Genomic DNA, 19,102 nt, shown 5'->3' with positions numbered 1-19,102 from the left:
CTATAGACCTTTTCAACTTTCTGAATCTCACTATCTTTATGTGCTTTTTTAATGTTTATTTTTAGGAAAACAACTTACAGTAAGTAAATCCATCCTTTCTAACACAATGTATGATGCACAGGAGAAGGTATGCCCAAATGGGACAAATATAAAATCAGTAAAGACTTTTATGTGATCAATGTAAATTCTGTATCTCAAAAGCAATTTTGAAAGCATTAGTTTTACATATATATAGATAGATATAAAATCTTAAGTTTAATAACAGCTTGTTGTAAGGCTCCCTTGAGGGCAATAATAAAGATGGGAATCTCAAGAAAACCCTAAAATTACCACTACCATACATTGTGGCCTCAGAGATGGAAATGGGGGAGAGGATTGGCTAGTCATCAACAGAAGCAGAAGAAAAAAGGCACAGAAAATAATAGAAAGGGACACATACGTGTCACAACAGTGAAGGACAATACTCCTGCACTGCTTCTAGTTTTCCAATTAGCGCCCCAGACGTTCTTCCTTAAAACGGAAGGAAGGAATGCTTCTGCCCTAGGACCTCGACTGTTCCATCTGTTCCAATATCACCCCCTACATGATTGGTACTTCCGCGACTCTTTCAAGTCCTTGCTCAAATGTCACCTCAGTGAGACCTCCTCTGAACATTCTATTTAAAAGGTGACACCCTCTCACGTCCTTTCCACACTTCACTTATCCCACGTGAATTGCTTATGTTAGCTTCAACATAGCCACAAATTATTCCCTTTTGGACACCCTGCCTGTCGCTTCTCCTTTAAATCTTGTGGGGAAGGGCGGAGCTAGGACCGAGGCTAAAAGCGAGGAGGAGCCTTCTACAGGCTACGCCTACTTGCGTCGTGGGCAGCGGGCCAGCGATCCCGCGCGGAGACATTCTTCTCCTCTTCCGCTCCGGAAGCGCGACTGCGGAGGGGATTACCACGTGACCTTGACGTCAACGCGCCCGCGCCAGGCGGACCTGATTCCCTCGGCTTCCCAGGGGTCTTGGTTTGTGGCTTATCTGCTTTCCACTCTGGTGCGGCGCAGTTCGCGGTCCTCGCTCAAGGCCCTCTGGGCCTGGCCTCCAACTTCAGTATGTACCACAATAGTAGCCAGAAGCGGCACTGGACTTTCGCCAGTGAGGAGCAGCTAGCCCGGTTGCGGGCCGACGCCAACCGCAAATTCAGATGCAAAGCAGTGGCGAATGGGAAGGTAAGAGCTCCCGCTGCCGGCCCCTTACCTAGGTCTTTACGAGCTCTAGCCCGTCCCCCTCCGCCAGGACTCCCTGCACACCTTCTTCCTACCTGCCCCTGCCTTCTCAGTGCAGAGTGCGTTTATTTAGTAAACGACGAGCACTCTGCCGGATGCTCTGGGTTAGGGACAGACGAAACTATCCATCTTACAGTCAAGTGAAGGAAAGATAAAAAAGCAGTAACGGCAAAGAATACACTTTGTAGGATGCTAATATAATGAGGGGAGGGACTTTTCTCATCAGCTGTTGTGGAGAAGATGGGGGAAGGACCTTCCAGGTGGACAGAGCCACAAGTGCAAAGTAGAAGGTCAGTAATTGCAGGGCTGGTCCGTGGAACGCTCATGGTTCTGTGTGGCGGAAGCTGAGTACCTGTGCATGAAAGGCTGGAGAGGGTAGACAGGGGACTCGTAAATGGAAGTAAAGAGTTTAAAGTTTGTGAAATTTTATATTGGAAATTAACCCTGTTAGATTCTGTTGTAGAACGAGCTTTCTGGGAAAGAATGGATTGATTGGATGGGGCATGGTGGAGGCAGGGGGACAAGAGACCGTTAGCATGAACCAGTTGACCAGACAGAGATGGTTTGGACTGTGGCCTGCCAGCCACGTCCTTCCTGTTCTCCTTCCTCTTCGGTTTAATCTTTGCTCACAAGCTCCAAAAAAACACCACCATCCATTCTAGCTTCTGTGTCAGACCTGTTTTGATTCTGAGTACTGAGGTACCTTTACCTATAATTCACAACTTACTTCATATCACTTTGTGCTGCACAAAGTAATACATATTGTGCAAAATTCAAGTATTTAGTATGTGTGAGCTCATACAGCCCTCACAACTACTCCATGAGGTAGATACTGTTGTTTTCCTTGCTTTACATCTGAGGAAACTGAGGTACAGAGAGGTTGAATAACTTCTCAAGCTATATGCTAATAAGTGACAGAGCCAGGATTTGAACCCCTGGAATCTCGTTCCAGCATTCCTTCAGTAAACCACAAGGCTGTGCTGTCTTTAAAGTTAGAACCTGTGTTAGTTGCTTAGGACTGCTCTTAAAAAATTTACCACAAACTGGGTGCATTAAAACAGAAATTCATTGTCTAAAACAATGGAGGATAGAAGTCTGAGGTTCTGGAGGCTAGAAATCTGAGGTCAAGGTGTTAGCCAAGTGGTAATCTCTGTGGCTTCTAGGAAGGATCCTTCCTTTCCTCTTCCAGCTTCTGATAACCCGGGTGTACCTTTGCTTGCAGCAGCTAACTCCAATCTTTACATCCATCTTTACAAAGTGTTCTCCATGTGTCTCTGTGCCCTCACATATTCTACTTATAAAGATACCAATCATACTGGATTAGGAGCCCATTCTACTTCAGTGTGACGTCATCTTAACTAATTAAATCTGCAGAGATCTTATTTCCTCACCTTCTGAGGTACTGGGGGCTAGAAATCAACACTTTTTTTGGCAGTCCTAATTAAACTCTTAATAGCATTAAATGAATATTTGTTGTAAATGTGTAGTGTTTATTAACTATCAAGTATAGTCTGTAGAGATTTTACAAAGGTAGGAAAGAGATAAAGTGTTAAGGATCAGAATTATCCTTGTGACACTTGTTGATTTTTACTCAAACCCGTGTGATTTAATAACTGACTGAGGGATATTGAAAGTTTTCCAGCCATTGACAGTATATCTTTATTGATTTATAAATAATGACATCAAACCTATGAACATATACACATGCTCCTCATGATTGCTTGTACCTTAGTGAGGCAGATATTCAGCTGACATACTGAGAAAATATGCAGTTATGGTGTAGTTTATTAAATATTTTCTTAAAAGCTATTTTGTGTAATATTAGCAATTTTCTGATAAAGGAAAAATATGGTATATTTCCTTTTGGTTGGATCTCTAAACTAAATTTAATCTGGACAAAGAAAAATATTTTAAGATTAAAAAATTTTTTAAGATTATCTAATTCATTACATTTTTATTCTAATTTTTGATTCAAAGGTTCTTCCAAATGACCCAATCTTTCTTGAGCCTCATGAAGAAATGATACTCTGCAAATACTATGAGAAAAGATTATTGGAATTCTGTTCAGTGTTTAAGCCAGCAATGCCAAGGTCTGTTGTGGTAAGTTATTGTAGTGGTGAAGTATAATGTCATTTAGCTAATTTCTGAAATCTGATCAATTATATTTAATTCTTATCTACTTTCCTCCAAAATATACTTTTGTTATATAAATGTATAATTTATGTATTTAAGTTTTTGTCACATACATTTTCATAAATGCCTTAAATTATGAACTCCTATGTTGTATCTCTCAGAAGTGTTTCAAGAATCATTTCATATCAAAAGAATTTTAAGGCCTGATACATAGATCATGATATCCTCATTTTATAGAAAAAGAAAAAATCAAATTACTTTCCCTCCAGATTCTCAATTAGTGAGCATTATAACTCCTACCTTATGGTCCCATGGACTAGTGCTTTTTAAACTCTTCACACACATGTGAAATAATGCATTTATTCATCATCTGTAATCCTATGCCCCAGCCAAAAGTCATGCTGTAATTTTTTAAACCTTGAGTAGTAGAAACTGGAGGTTTACTTTTGGGTGAAACTTGTCTTGTGGCTGTTTCACATGTATGGTTCTGAGCACTGTGTGTGTGCATGTGTGTACGTACTCTGATGGGGTAATGGTGAGGAGAAACATGTAGTTAGAACTTTTTGCTATGTGGATTTACAAACACTGCCCTTCTAATTGTTCACCTTGTATGTTTTTATTGATAGAAATTTAAATTTAAACGCCTATAAGATAAAAAAAGAGATATATAAAATATTTTTTCTTATTATCACACAGTTTTGTTGTGAAGGTCAAATATGAAAGTCTTAAGTGAAAGTCATACTTTTTCAAGTTATACAGCGTGAATAATTTATGGTCCAATGGAGAATAACCCCCGAAGAAATAATCTCCATTTTTATAGTTGGGGGAAAAAAAAAAACCCTGAAGTATATTGAAGATAGCAAGTCTGAAAGTATTCATAATGTTTTCTTTTTTTACTGCACCTTCATCTGAGAGATCAGATTCATGAAGAATTTTATATGCACTTTCTTAGTTCCTGTCTCCAGATTTGGTCCTAGCTTTTTCTGATAAGAGAACTGTAACATGAAGCGGTAGGTTTAAGTGATCTTTTCAGATAAACTAAATCCTTGAATGAACTTCTTTGTTGAATTTGTCTTTATATACAACTTGTTTATTTATAACTGCTAGTTTTGGTTTTTGTTTAACACAAAATGACAAAACTAAACTTTTGAAATATTTTAAGAGAGGAATTCCCTAGTGGCTCAGCAGGTTAAGTATCCAGTGTTGTCACTGCTGTGGCTCTGGTTACTGATGTGCCACAGGTTTAAACCTGGATTAGGAACTTCAATATGCTGCAGGGGTGGTCAAAAAAAATTTTTTTAATAAATTTTTTTTCATCCTAAAATAGGTAACATTGGTTCTAGCCAAATGACATAATGGTTAAAAATATACGCAGATCTTGGATGAAACCATTCCTGTCCCTTGTGAGATGTGTGACCTTGAGCAAGTCAGCCTTATTGATATTCAGTTTCCTTCTCTGTAGAGATAGAGGTACTTCACCAAGTTGTTATAAGAATTAAAATAAGATGTCAGTGTTGTACGTAGCACAGAGTCTGGCATGCGGTATGCTCTCAGTACATGGTAGATGCTGAGCAGAGATTGGTTATATCAGAGATTGGTTATATCATGGATCCAGAGTGGATTTAGAGAGAAGGCTTATTGCCCCAACCCTATTATTCCATCAGTATTTTACAGGATTGACTGCTTAAGCTGTGATCATATGTATAAATTATGCAAATATATGTAATTATATAAAATTCCCACACTTTTTAATTAAGCCACTGATCTCAGGAGGGATAACCTAGGGTGGGTGGAGAAGGACAACAAAGGGTCTTTGGCTGTGGTGTTTCTGTTGTAATTTATCATAATTTATTTTGATTTAAGAAGAATTAACAAGTTTTGATATTTTACATGGGTGACTTTTTCAAAGAAATCTTCACATAAATAAGTTTTTTTAAATACAAAATTTAACTTGTATGTACAAATAGATTCTGATAATATATGTATTTTTAATCTTAGGGTACGGCTTGTATGTATTTCAAGCGTTTTTATCTTAATAACTCAGTTATGGAATATCACCCCCGGATAATAATGTGAGTATAAGTCTGATTTATTGATTTACATCTAAGAAGACCTTTAAACTATTTGAGCATGTGTGTGTGAAAAAATGGCTTCCTAATAAAGGGTAATTTAGATGTGCATTCTATTCTGAACTTGGGTCCCTCTTTGTACTTCTTAGTATGCCTATGTAATACTTCCATCCTTGTAATACTGATATCATCTGAATTTGAAGTTATCAAAATTCTAATTCTGGTTTTTCTCAAACTAGCTTCCCTAATATTCCTCTCTGTTAGTGGAACCTTTGTTCTCCCAGTTGCTCTAAGAGTCATTTATGATAACTCCTCTCCCTGTACATGCAGTCAGTTTTTACAGGTCCTATAGGTCCATATTCATTACACTTGAACAAAGGTCTGTTGTGCTTCTGCTGAGCACTGTGCTTATCATTAAAGATAAAGATGAAATTCGTATGAGGCTCATCAGAGAGCTTGCTGTCAATCACATTGTCCCCATGTATTTTCTCTTTTTCATTTCCATTTCTACCAGTCTAAGTCAGGCCTTTGTTACTTCCAATCTTGATTTTTGTGATAGTTTTACTGCTAGTTTCTCAGTCTGAAACTTATGTAGTAGCCATGAGCGTTTCATAGGTTTGTTCCTGAGGTTAAAAATCCCCTATTTAAATGCCCTTGGTGACTTAACACTGATGGCTTTCCATAGGGTTTCTATGATGTACCTTTCTTTCTTCCCAGGTCCATATGGTACATATGTGTGTACTATTTTTTTTCTTTTCCATATACATTTCTTGATGCTGAGTATTCCTTTTCCTCAGTTATTTTGTTTTTCTAGGTATTTAGGCTAAACTATATGAACTTGCCGTTAAGTCACAAATTGATGAATCCTGTGACAGTATTATACAATTCAGCCTAATTTTGTAGTCTCCTTATGGATAAATAAACAGGAAACTCTTTTTTTTTTTTTTTTTTGTCTTTTTAGGGCCACACCCACGGCATATGGAGGTTCCCAGGCTAGGGGTCAAATCGGAGCTGTAGCCGCTGGCCTGTGCCACAACCACAGCAGTGTGGGATCCAAGCCTCATCTGTGACCTACACCACAGCTCACCACAATGCTGGATCCTTAAGCCACTGAGCAAGGCCCGGGATCAAACCCGCATCCTCACGGATGCTAGTCAGGTTCTTTTAACTACTGAGCCATGACAGGAACTCAGAAACTCTTTTTTTTTTTTTTTTTTTTTTTTTGTCTTTTTTGCTGTTTCTTTGGGCCGCTCCCGCGGCATATGGAGGTTCCCAGGCTAGGGGTCGAATAGGAGCTGTAGCCACTGGCCTACACCAGAGCCACAGCAACGCAGGATCCGAGCTGCGTCTGCAACCTACACCAAAGCTCATGGCAACGCCAGATCCTTAACCCACTGAGCAAGGGCAGGGACCAAACCCGCAACCTCATGGTTTCTGGTGGGATTCGTTAACCACTGCGCCACGACGGGAACTCCAGAAACTCTTTTTTAATCAATTTCCTGAGATACCTAGTGTAGCATTTGGTGAATATTGGGTAATTTTAGAACATACTTTTAGAAATATTTAATTATTTCTCAAAGTATATACATATTTCTCCCCTTATTTTTCCTCTAGGCTCACTTGTGCATTTTTGGCCTGCAAGGTAGATGAATTCAATGTATCTAGTCCACAATTTGTTGGAAATCTGCGGGAGAGTCCTCTTGGACAAGAGAAAGCACTTGAACAGATTTTGGAATATGAACTGCTCCTTATACAACAGCTTAATTTCCACCTTATTGTCCACAATCCTTATAGACCTTTTGAGGGCTTTCTCATTGATTTAAAGGTAATCTTGATATTAAGTAAACTGATAGAGTGAACTCCTTTGCTATGTTACTTAACCAAAAGAATCAAAATTTTGTTATAACTTATGATGATCCTGGTGTTATAGCATGGGCTTGCTAAAACATGAGTTTGACCTGGGCCTCTAGGGCAATACTTGTGAAACTTCATTGTACTTCAGAATCATCTGGAGGGCTTATTAGCTCAGATTGCCAGACTGCAATGGAGGATAGGTAAGGGTTTGATGAATTTGGTTTGGGACATGATAAATTTCCATTGCCTGCAAGACACTCAGGTAGGTAGATGTTTATGTCTAGAAGTCAGAGAAGATGGATAGGCTGGAGGTATAGTTTTGGGCATCACTGCCCCAGGAAGATTTAAAGTGCGTCAGCCATTAGGACCGTTTAAAGGCTCGCTAGAGGAGTTCCCGTCGTGGCTCAACAGGAACAAATCTGACACTGAACCATGAGGTTGCAGGTTCAATCCCTGGCCTCACTCAGTGGGTTAAGGATCCCGACGTTGCCACGAGCTGCAGTGTAGATCACAGACACGTCTTGGATCTGGCATTGCTGTGGCTCTGGCGTAGGCCAGAAGTTACAGCTCCAATTCGACCCCTAGCCTGGGAACCTCCATATGCCATGAGTGCGGCCATAAAACACACACACACACACACACACACACATACACACACACACACACACACGGTCTCTAGAGGAAAACAAGAAGCCTGGGAATCTCCATATGCCACGAGTGCGGCCGTAAAAAGCACGCGCATGCACACACACACACACACACACACACACACACACACACACACACACACACGGTCTCTAGAGGAAAACAAGAAGCTCCTAAGACCGAAGGATATCGACACAGGTAGGACTTTTGGAGAAGTAAAGGGAAGTAGAATACTTACAAAGATGATAATGAAAAGCTCTCCAGTCCTGCTCAGAATTTAGACACAGTAAAAGTTGACAGATAATGTTTACTGCATTTAGTGCTAGAAAGGTGATATGTGAACTTGGTGAAATTAGTCTCCATTGAATGCAGAGGAAGAAAGCAGATCTGAGCTGGTTGGGGAATAAATAGAAGGTAAGAAAACAGGTATATATAACTTGGATTAAACAGCTTGTCTTTGAGGTGGAAAAGGAAGATGGGATGAGTGAGAAGGTGGGGCAACTGCTGGAAATTGAGGAAAGGAGCAGTTTTTGGTTGTGTTTTGTTTTGTGGAAGAAACAATGTAGAGAGCTAGTAGAGAAAGCTTAGTGGAAAATATGTAGCTCAAGTTTTTCTCTGGAGTATGGTAGAAGGGCCTGGCCTGGGATTTGAAGCAAGGTAGAAGAATTGGCTCTCACTTTTAATGAAGGGAAAGAGGAAAGCATGAGTAAGGATAATGTTATGCCTGGGGATTTGGTGGTAGCAGGTAATACAGTGTCTTCCTTTGTTATCAGCAGAGATAATTTTTTGGGAGCAGTGGAGTTGCTGAGAATTATCAAAGACATAGAGACAGGTAGAGGATGTTTAACATAATCACTGAAAGGTGGGAAAACACACTTTCTAAGGAATATTATCACAGCTATGCAGTGTTGAGAGCCTTGTTGAGGATGAGTGAACTTGGAATTTATAGTGATGTTACCAGACCACTTGGTTGCATTGTTTTCTCTAGCAGCACCCAGAAATCTGAGTATAGTTGCAAGCAGAAGGCTGGTTGTATTCGGCCACTATTGAAGTCTTGACAGAAATGTGTTGACTGCATATTGAGGCAGGGAGTCGAAGAGAGAAATGAGGATTTGTGGACACCAGTGAGTAGAAGAAAGTATAGGGATAAGAAACCAAATGTTCTGAGGAGGGTGTCATGGAAAAGCTGTGAAGTAATTGAGCAAATCTCTGGTCAGAGTTGGAACATCAGATTCGTCATGTCAGAGTTCAGGCATTTTGGGATAATAGTAAGACCTGAGTGTGACTCTACAATTGACTCTGCCTCTTTGGTTTCAGAGTATAGAAAAGATTTATTACTTCTTTAGGACTTGCATGGAGATATCTGAAATGTATCTGAGGGTTTGGGATTTAGGGTTCATCTTAAAGGGTAAGAAGAATTGTTAGGAAATAGAGGTGTCATGCATATTTGGGGAACGCATACTGAAATTAATGCTGTAATCCAACCAAGATTCATTCCCATTTACTTGTTTCCAAAAGTAAATTTTAAGTAGGAGAAATTTCCAATCAAAATGAGGTCGTATTTTGGTTCCTAAATGTGGCCTTACATCTGAATCACCTGGATTGCCTGGGAAGTATTTACCTGGGAATATGTATTTCTTAGGTCAGCTTGCATAGTCGAATCTCTTAGGGCCACCTGTCCTCTTCCTTCTCAGGTGGAAGGATAAAGAGAGGGGTTAACATGAATCACAATAGTACTGAGTACTATACTGGAAACCTTAGATCTATTATCTCAAAGCATGTATTTCTTACTAATGGAATGTGTTCAGAAGAGTTGGGAGTTCCCTAGTAGCTCAGCAGGTTAAGATCTGGTGTTGCCACTGCTGTGCCTTGGGTTGCTTCTGTGGCACAGGTTTGGTGCCTGACCTGGAAACTTCTGCATGCTGCAGGTGTGGCCAGAAAAGAAAAAGAAAGAAAAAGTAAACAATAAAGTTTGAAAGCCAATGAGTAAAAGAGTCCTAAAACATACAGAATTTGATGACTGTACTTTTGGTACATTCTGGTGCTGAATACAAAACATTGCTACATGGAAAGGTTATTATTGCTGGGGTATAGAAAAGGAATTACTCTTATTAAAAGTGTTTTGTGTTAAGCATTTTCTGGTCTATATAAACATTTTTGACCTGTTATTACTCCATTAAACTTTTAGAAGTGATGACATTTGCAAACTTTCTTTTTAGACTCGATATCCCATGTTGGAGAATCCAGAGATTTTGAGGAAGACAGCTGATGACTTTCTCAGTAGAGTTGCATTGACGGATGCTCACCTTTTATACACACCTTCCCAGATTGCCCTGACTGCCATTTTATCTAGTGCATCCAGAGCAGGAATTACTATGGAAAGGTATTAATTTGTATTTAACTTTGATCAGACCCAGTCACTCATTTTTTTCCTTCTGGAGTCCTGAGTTCTTAAGTAAGGTTCCCTTTGTGACGTAGTCCTTTGTATCTCCTGTGGTTGAGGGTTGATGAGGACAACTGAGGGAATAAATGGAATCACCTTTTAAGGAAATCTTCAAAAATTAAGTAAGATATTTTCAAGCTAAAAGGGCTAAAAGGATGCAATTTTGACTGAAGTAGAAGAAAATAAGGTGATGCTCAAAAGACTGGTATGTCTGGCAAATTTAGAAGTTACATGGACTGTTAAGCAACACAAGTGCAGCAAACACATCTGCCTTGTTTTATCATATATCTCCTGTATAGAGTGTGTGTGGCACATGGAATTCAGTAAAGATTTGTTGAATGAATAATGCTTTAGGAAATGTCCAAGTGAATTTCACTTGAGCTATAGATAGTAATAGAGGATACATAAATGCTCACTGAGAACCAGGCTCTGTGATACGTACTTTACATGAATTAAATTCACTTGATTCCTACAATAATATCTTGTTGCACAGGTTAATTAGATGTTATTATATTTGTTAATAACTAACTCAAGTACAGGCTAGCAGTAAATTAGACTGTAAAAATTTTTACATTTAATTTCTTATGACCTTTGAAATTCTGTTTGATTTCATTTCTAGAAATAGCCGCAGAGGAAAGATGATAAAACTTTCTAAAGATAAACTGTTCTACATGTTTGTAATCCCTCATCTGTAATTTCAAAATCAGTTGATTTGGGGGCAGAAAACATGAACAGATGCGATTTAGTCTTTATTTAACTTCATGGGAGTATTTGTAGGTTTCCTTGCAGAAACATTAATATTACTGATTATAGGATACTGCCTCAGAGACATCAGTCAAGGATTTCACATTTCATGATATAGACACCATGTTAACTTTCTAAGACATGAACAATTCTAGATTTCAAAACACATCCAAGATAAGGGACTGTGGGCTTGTATTTTGTTTAATTTATGGTATGCCTCCTCTCTATAGACGCAACTCCCCAACTCTCTATATAAATATGTACATTTAATCCCAAAGTGATCTATACCTCTATTTATTTACTAAACAAAGCTTTATTTTTATTTATTTATTTTGCTTTTTAGAGCCACGGGTGTGGTATATGGAAGTTCTAGGCTAGGGGTCGAATCAGAGGTACAGATGCTAGTCTGCGCCACAGCTACAGCAATGCCAAATCTGAGCCGTGTCTTCCTCCTACACCGCAGTTCACAGTAGTGCCAGATCCTTAACCTGCTGAGTGTGGCCAGGGATTGAACCTGCGTCCTCATGTTCATTTCCACTGACCCAGTGGGAACTCCTAAGCAAAACTTTTTTGAGGTTTCTGTGCCTTCTGTGATCATGCCCTATGCTATACTGTAGGAATATAAAGTAAACAAACTATAAATCCTTGGTCTAGTTAGGAATGGGTGTGGAGCTTCCCTTTTCTAAGGGAAGAAAGCCGCTTTTCCACAATTCAGGTAATTAGCTGCTTGCTTAAATTGTTTACGCATTATATCTTACATGGTATATATGCAAATTCGCCAGTGGTGAGATTTTTCTTGTGTTGATAGAGAGGGATGAAGCATCCTGAGGTCTAAATTAAGAGTTTGTTTCATCGTGGAAATTAATTTAGTTATAATTTCATGTAGCCAGGTGAAGGTGAAATTGTAGTACCTTGGGCTCATTGCAAATTACATACACTTCTGTTGCATTCCTAGAGACTGTAGACATTTGGGATTTTTTTTTTTTTTTGCTTTTTTAGTGTCACATCAGCATATGGAAGTTCCCAGGCTAGGGGTCAAATTGGAGCTGCAGCTGCCAGCCACAGCCACAGACCTGCCAGATCTGAGCTGTGTCTGCAATCTACAGCACAGCTCACAGCAATGCCTGATCCTTAACCAACTGAGTGAGCTCAGGGATCAAACCCACATCCTCACGGATACTTGTCAGGTTCTTAACCCCCAGGCCACAATGGGAACTCCAGGACATTTGTTTTCTTTTGAAGAAAAGCTTTCAAATGATTTTTAACTTTTGACTTCCTTTGCAACTTTTGGGACACAAGGTATTTCTTAGATAATTCTTGCTTGCCTAAGGATTTTTTTTTTTAATCCAAATATTAACATTTGAATTTAGAGTCGAGATTAAGAGCTACTAACTTTAAAAAGTTTCACAGAGTTAAAGAGTCTGGTCAGTTAACTCTTAAAAAGCAAACATATCACTCTTATGCATAAGAAGTGGAAGAGTGAAAAGAAATGAAAAAAGATGCCTAAAGTTGTAGAGAGGGGAAGGGAAAACACTGTTACTTTGATTTATTGGTAACCAGAGATGAGTTAGTTAAGGGAATTATTTTTTTCTGTATCTAAAATGAATTCACAATAGGTGAAAATATAATAGCTAAGTTATTAAAATTTTGTAGTAAAATTTTTACAAGAATTTTTATAATTGATTTACAGTTTTCTGTCAATTTCTGCTGTATAGCAAAGTGACCCAGTTATACACATATATACATTCTTCACATTATCCTCCATCATGTTCCATCACAAGTGATTAGATATAGTTCCCTGTGCTATACAGCAGGATCTCATTGCTTATCCATTCCAAATGCAATAGTTTCATCTACTGAACCCAAATTCCTAGTTCATCCCACCCTCTCCCCTCCCCCTTGGCCACCACTAATCTTTTCTCCATGTTCATGAGTCTTTCTCTTTTCTCTAGATAGATTAATTTCTGCCATGTATTATTTTCCAGATATAACTGATACCACATGGTATTTGTCTTTCTCTTTGTGACTTAATTAGTATAAGAATCTTTAGTTCCATCCATGTTGCTGTAGATAGCCTTATTTTGTTCTTTTTTATAGCCGAGTAGTATTCCATTGTGTATGTGTACCACATCCTCTTAATCTCTTCATCTATTATTGGACAGTTGGGTTGTTTCCATGTCTTGGCTATTGTGAATAGTGCTACAGTGAATATAGGGGTGCATGTATCTCTTTCAAGAGAGTTTTGTATGGATATATGCCCAGGAGTAGGATGATATGGTAGTTCTATATTTAGTTTTCTGAGGTACCTCCATATTGCTTTCCATTGTGGCCATACCGATTTACATTCCCACCAACAGTGTAGGAGGGTTCCGTTTTCTCTACACCCTTTCCAGCAGTTGGTATTTGTAAACTTTAATGATAATGGCCATTCTGACTTGTGTGAGGTGGTACCTCAGTAGAGTTTTGATTTGCATTTCCCTAATAATTAGTGATGTTGAGCATTTTTTCATGTGTCTGTTGGCCATCTGTATGTGTTCTTTGGAAAAATGTCTATTCACATCTTCTGTCCATTTTTCAATTGGATTGTTTATTTTTTTGCTGTTGAGCTGTATGAGGTCTTGGTATATTTTGGTGGTTAAGCCCTTGTCAGTTGCAACATTTGAAACTATTTTCTCCTATTCTGGAGGTGGTCTTTTTTTTTTTTTTTTATGGTTTTCTTTGTGTGCAAAAGCCTTTAAGTTTGATTAGGTCCCATTGGTTTATTTTTATTTTGATAACTTGTTTTGGGGGACTAACCTAGGAAAACTTTTTTATGGTTGATGTCAGAGAATGTTTTGCCTACATTCTCTTCTAGGAGTTTTACAGTATCTTGTCTTATGTTTAAGTCTTTAAGGCATTCAGAGTTTATTTTTGTGCATGGTGTGAGGGTGTGTTATGGTTTCATTGATTTACATGCAGCTGTCCAGTTTTCCCAGCACACTTGCCAAAGAGACTGTCTTTTTCCCATTTTACATTCTTGCCTTTTTTGTCGAAGATTAATTCACCATAGGTGTCTGGATTTATTTTTGGGTTTGCTATTCTGTTTCATTGTTCTGTATTTCTGTTTTTGTACCAGTACCACACTGTCTTGATTACTGTAGCTTTATAGTATTGTCTGAAGTCTGGGCGAAGTATGTGGTTTTTGTTCTTCAGGATTACTTTGGCAATTCTGATTCTTTTATGGTTCCATATAAGTTTTTGGTGTTTGTTCTAGTTCTTTGAAAAATGGCATGGCTGATTTGATAGGGGTCACATTAAATGTGTAGATTGCTTTGGGTAGTATGGCCATTTTAACAGTATTAATTTTTCTAATCCATTTCTTTGAATTCTCTTAATTTCCTTCATTAAAGTTATATAGTTCTCAGCATATAAGTCTTTCACCTCCTTGGTCAGGTTTATTCCTAGGTATTTAATTTTTGGGGGTGTGATTTTAAAAGATACTGTATTTTTACATTCCTTTTCTAATATTTCATTGTTAGTATTCAGAAATGCAACTGATATGTGAATGTTAAATCTTATGTCCTGCTACTTTGCTAAGTTTGTTGATCAGTTTGAGTAGTTTTTGTGTGGAGTTTTTTGGGTTTTCTGCGTATAGTATCATATCATCTGCCTAGAGTGACAATTTTATCTTTTCTCTTTCAATTTGGATGCCTTTTATTTCTTTTGTTTGTCTGATTGCTGTGGCTAGGACTTCCAATACTATGTTTAACAACAGTGGTAAGAGAGGGCATCCTTTTCTTGTTCCAGATTTTAGTGGGAAGACTTTCAGCTTCTCTCTGTTGAGTATTATATTGGCTGCGGGTTTGTTATGAATGATTTTTATTATGCTAAAGTATGCTCCAACTATACCCACTTTGGTGAGAGCTTTTATCATGAATGGAGGTTGGATTTTATCAAATGCTTTTTCTGCATCTATTGAGATGATCATGTGGTTTTTGACTTTTCTTTTATTAATGGGGTTTATGACATTGATTTATGTATGTTGAACCATCCTTGTGAACTTGGGATGAATCCCACTTGGTCCTGGTCTGTGATTTTGTTTATATGTTGTTGGATTCAGTTAGCTAAAATTTTATTGAGAATTTTTGCGTCTATATTCATCAAAGATATTGGCCCATAATAATCTTTTTTGGTGGTATCTTTGGTTTTTGTATTAAGATGATGGTGGCTTCATAGAATGTCTTTGGGAGTGTTCCTTCTTCTTCAACAGAAAGATTTAAAAAGGCTGGATATAAGTTCTTCTTTGTATGTTTGGTAGAATTTACCCGTGAAGCTATCTGGTTCTGGACTTTTATTTGTAGGGAGTGTTTTTATTACATACTCAACTTCACGTCTAGTGATTGCTCTGTTCAGTGGATTTATTTATTGTTGATTCAGTTTTGGTGGGCTCTACGTCTCTACAAAGTTGTCCATTTCTAGGTTGTCAAATTTGTTGGCATATAATTGTTCGTAGTATTCTCTTACTTTTTTTTTTTTGTATTTCTGCAGCATCTGTTGAGATTTCTCCTTTTTCATTTCTTATTTTATTTGGGCTTTTCTCTCCTCTTCTTGGTGCATCTGGCCAGAGGTTTGTTAATTTTGTTTACCCTTTCAAAGAACCAGCTCCTGGTTTTATTGATTTTTTTCTCTTGTTTTTTGAATTTCTATTTTATTGATTTTCTCTCTGATCTTTATAATTTCCTTCCTTCTGCTGACTTTTAGTTTTGTTCTTCTTTTTCTAATTCTTTGAGGTGGTGCGTTAAGTTGTCAATTGGAGATTTTTCTTCTTTTTTGAGGAAGGCCTGTATTGCTATGAACTTCCCTCTAAGCACTGCTTTTGTGGCATCTCATAGATTTTGAATGGTTGCGTTTTCATTATCCTTTGTCTCAAGGTAATTTTTAAATTCCCTTTTGATTTCCTCGACTCATTAGTTTTTTTTTAGCAACATTTTGTTTAGTCTCCATGTAGTCAGTTTTTTCTCATTTCTTTTCCTGTGGTTGATTTATAGTATCATGCCATTGTGGTCAGAGAAGACACTTGAAATAATTTCTATCCTCTTAAATTTGTTGAGGTTAGTTTTGTGCCCCAGAATGTGGTCAGTCCTTGGGAATGTTCCATGTGCTCTTGAAAAGAATGTACATTGTAATTTTTTTGGATATAATGTCATGAATTAAGTCTCACTTTTCTATTGTGTCATTTAGAATCTCTCTTACCTTATTGATTTTCTGTCTAGAGGATTTGTCCGTTGATGTGAGTGTGGTTACTATTACTGTAGTCCCATCAATTTCTCCCTTTATGTTTGTTAGTTTTGGTTGTATGTATTTGGGTGCTCCTATATTAGGTGCATATATATTGATGATTATAATATCTCTTCTTAATGGATCCTTTTATCATTTATGTCCTTCTTTATGGCTTCATTTTGAAGTCTGTTTTGTCTGATATGAGTATTGCAACTCCTGCTTTCCTGTCTTTTCCGTTGGCAGGAAATATCTTTTCCTTTCCCCTCACTTTCAGTTTTTATGTGTCCTTTGCTCTAAGGTGAGGTCTCTTATAGGCAACATATTGTATGCTCTTGTTTTTTAATCCAGTCTACCACTCTGTCTTTTGATTGGAGCATTCAGTCCATTGACACTTAAGGTAATTATTGATAAATATATGTTTATTGCCATTTTAAACCTTGTTTTCCAGTCGATTCTATGTTTCTCCTTTGTTCCTTTCTTTTTTGGTGTTGGATGATTTCCCTTTACTTTATGCTTGTGTCCTCTTCTTTTTAATTTTTGTGAATGTATTATTTCGTTTTGATTTGTGGTTGCCCTGTTTTTCAAGTATGTTAACCCCTTCCTATATCTGCTAACTGTAGCCTGATAATCATATAGGCTAAAACACATTCTAAAAAAAAAAAAAGAGTCTAGATTTTCTTACTTTCCTTTCTCACATTTTATGGTTTTGATGTCCTTTTTTAATATCTTCATATTTATCCTTTTTGCTGTTCCTTGTGTTTATTGTTGCTTTTACAATAAGTTTTTTTTTTTCCTTTCAGATCTGTATACTGGCTTATTTAAATGATTACTTTCCAATTGTGATTTCCTCCATCCTATTGCTTTTTTTTTAATTTAGAGAAGCCCTTTCAGTATTTCTTTTACAATGAGTTTAGTATTGCTCAACTCTTTTTAGTTTTTGTTTGTTGGACAAACCTTTATCTCTCCTTCTATTTTGAATAATGTTCTTGCTGGGTAGGCTGCAGATTTTTCCCTTTTAGAACTTTGAATATATCTTGCCATTTTCTTCTGGCTTATAGTGTTTCTGTAGATAAATCAGCTGGTAGCCTTTTGGGGGTTCCCTAATAATTAATTCTGTTTTTCTCTTGCTGCCTTTGAATCCTCTCTTTATAAGTTTTTGCCATTGTTATTATAATATGTCTTGGTGTGGGCCTGTTTGGATTCAACTTGTTTGGGGCCCTCTGTGCTTCCTGTATCTCTATATCAGTTTCCTTTAGATTTGGAAAGTTTTCAGCCACAATTTTTTCAAATATATTTTCCATCCCCTTTTCTTTTTCTTCTCTTGCTGGAATCCATATTATGTGTAGATTGGCCCACTTTCTATTATCTCATAGCTCTCTTATATTGCTTCCATGTTTTTTCATTTGGTTTTCTGTCTGCTGTCCTGATTGGGTGATTTCCATTATTCTGTCTTCCAAGTCACTAATTATTTTCTCTGTGTTATTCATTCTGCTCTTCAGTGCCTTTAACTAAGCTTAAGTCTCTGCAAATGAATTTTCTGATTTGTCTTGGCTCCTCATATTTTCTAGTTCCTTTCTAAAATAATCTGCATTACTGTCCATATCTGCTCTTAATTCCTTCAGTATTTACACTGTCTCCTTTTTGAACTTGGTGTTGGTTAGACTGCAGAGATGTGTTTCATTATTTGCTCCTTGAGTGGAATTGTCCTTTTAACTGGGAATGGTTCCTGAGCTTCTTCATTTTGCTTATATTTTTCTTATTATCTGGAGCCTATCTCTCACACCCAGCCTTCTGCCCAGCTGCTTCAGACTGTGGTGTCCTGGGAGGTGGTACTGATGGTTTGTGTGGCTCTCTTTCTGCTTTGCCCTCCTTAGTCCAGCTGCTGCGCTTTTGTCTGAGGCTTTGAAGCCCCTCTGTCTTCACTGATTTGCCCATCAGAAGGCTTCCCAGGGAGTGGGTTCCTTTCCTCTTTCACACTTCCCTCTCAGGAATGCTAGTCCCATACTGATTCCTTTTTCTCTTTTTTCCCCTTTTGTTCTGCCCAGTTACATGGAGGGTTTCTTGCCCTTTTTGGAGGTTTGAGGTCTTCAGCCAGCATTTATTGGATGTTCTGTGTGAATCATTCTACATGTGGATGGTTTTTTTTTTTTGATGTGTTTGTGGGAGAAGGTGAATGCCACGTCTTACTCCTCCTCCATCTTGATCCTGCTCCTGTAATATAATTTAAATAGTTTTGATGGCTTAAAAGACATATAGCAACAAAACTTCTTAAAGAATTGACTTTCTAATTTTGTAACTTTATTTCACCCAAGGGAAAAATTAATAGTTTTTTAAACATTCATGTTTGAAAGATTACTTTGCTTTGAGAATCTGTTCTCTTGGGTTTTTATCAATTATGGATCAAGTTCAGATATATAAAGCCTCAGAATAACTAAAAATTTAAATGTGGAAATTACATGTTTTGCTTTTTATGGCTACACCTGCGGCATATGGAGGTTCCTGGGCTAGGGGTTGAGTTGGAGCTGTAGATACTGGCCAGTGCCACAGTCATGGCAATGCCAGATCTGAGCCACATCTGCACCACAGCTCGTGGCAACGCTGGATGCTTAACCCACCGAGCAAGGCCAGGGATTGAACCCACATCCTCATGGATCCTAGTCAGGGTCATTTGTCTTAAGCCACA

General features: G+C 37.9%; 1 protein-coding gene across 10 annotated transcripts in view; it reads left to right on the top strand.

Moving 5' to 3' along the window:
• Nucleotides 1-948: 948 nt before the first annotated feature.
• The window catches only part of CCNH (cyclin H), a 37,640-nt gene continuing 19,486 nt past the window's right edge, over nucleotides 949-19,102 (top strand). For 9 of the 10 annotated variants that reach the window (XR_014835666.1, XR_014835665.1, XR_014835664.1 and 6 more), the window contains exons 1-5: nucleotides 949-1,215; nucleotides 3,250-3,372; nucleotides 5,404-5,477; nucleotides 7,089-7,299; nucleotides 10,193-10,356. Coding sequence is in view for 6 of the 10 variants with exons in the window: in XM_005661544.4 (XP_005661601.1) it covers nucleotides 1,099-1,215; nucleotides 3,250-3,372; nucleotides 5,404-5,477; nucleotides 7,089-7,299; nucleotides 10,193-10,356 (689 nt within the window). In the remaining 4 variants the exon portion in view is untranslated. The remainder of the gene's footprint in view (nucleotides 1,216-3,249; nucleotides 3,373-5,403; nucleotides 5,478-7,088; nucleotides 7,300-10,192; nucleotides 10,357-19,102) is intronic. The other variant, NM_001166313.1, reaches the window with a different exon arrangement.

This window comes from Sus scrofa, chromosome 2 (assembly GCF_054392235.1).
Source record: "Sus scrofa isolate SSC_HxYL_T2T_F1_AM1 chromosome 2, Sscrofa_HxYL_maternal_Yorkshire_Landrace_v2.0, whole genome shotgun sequence".
NCBI classification, from domain to species: Eukaryota; Metazoa; Chordata; class Mammalia; order Artiodactyla; family Suidae; genus Sus; species Sus scrofa.
This window is presented reverse-complemented; position numbering and strand designations above follow the sequence as displayed.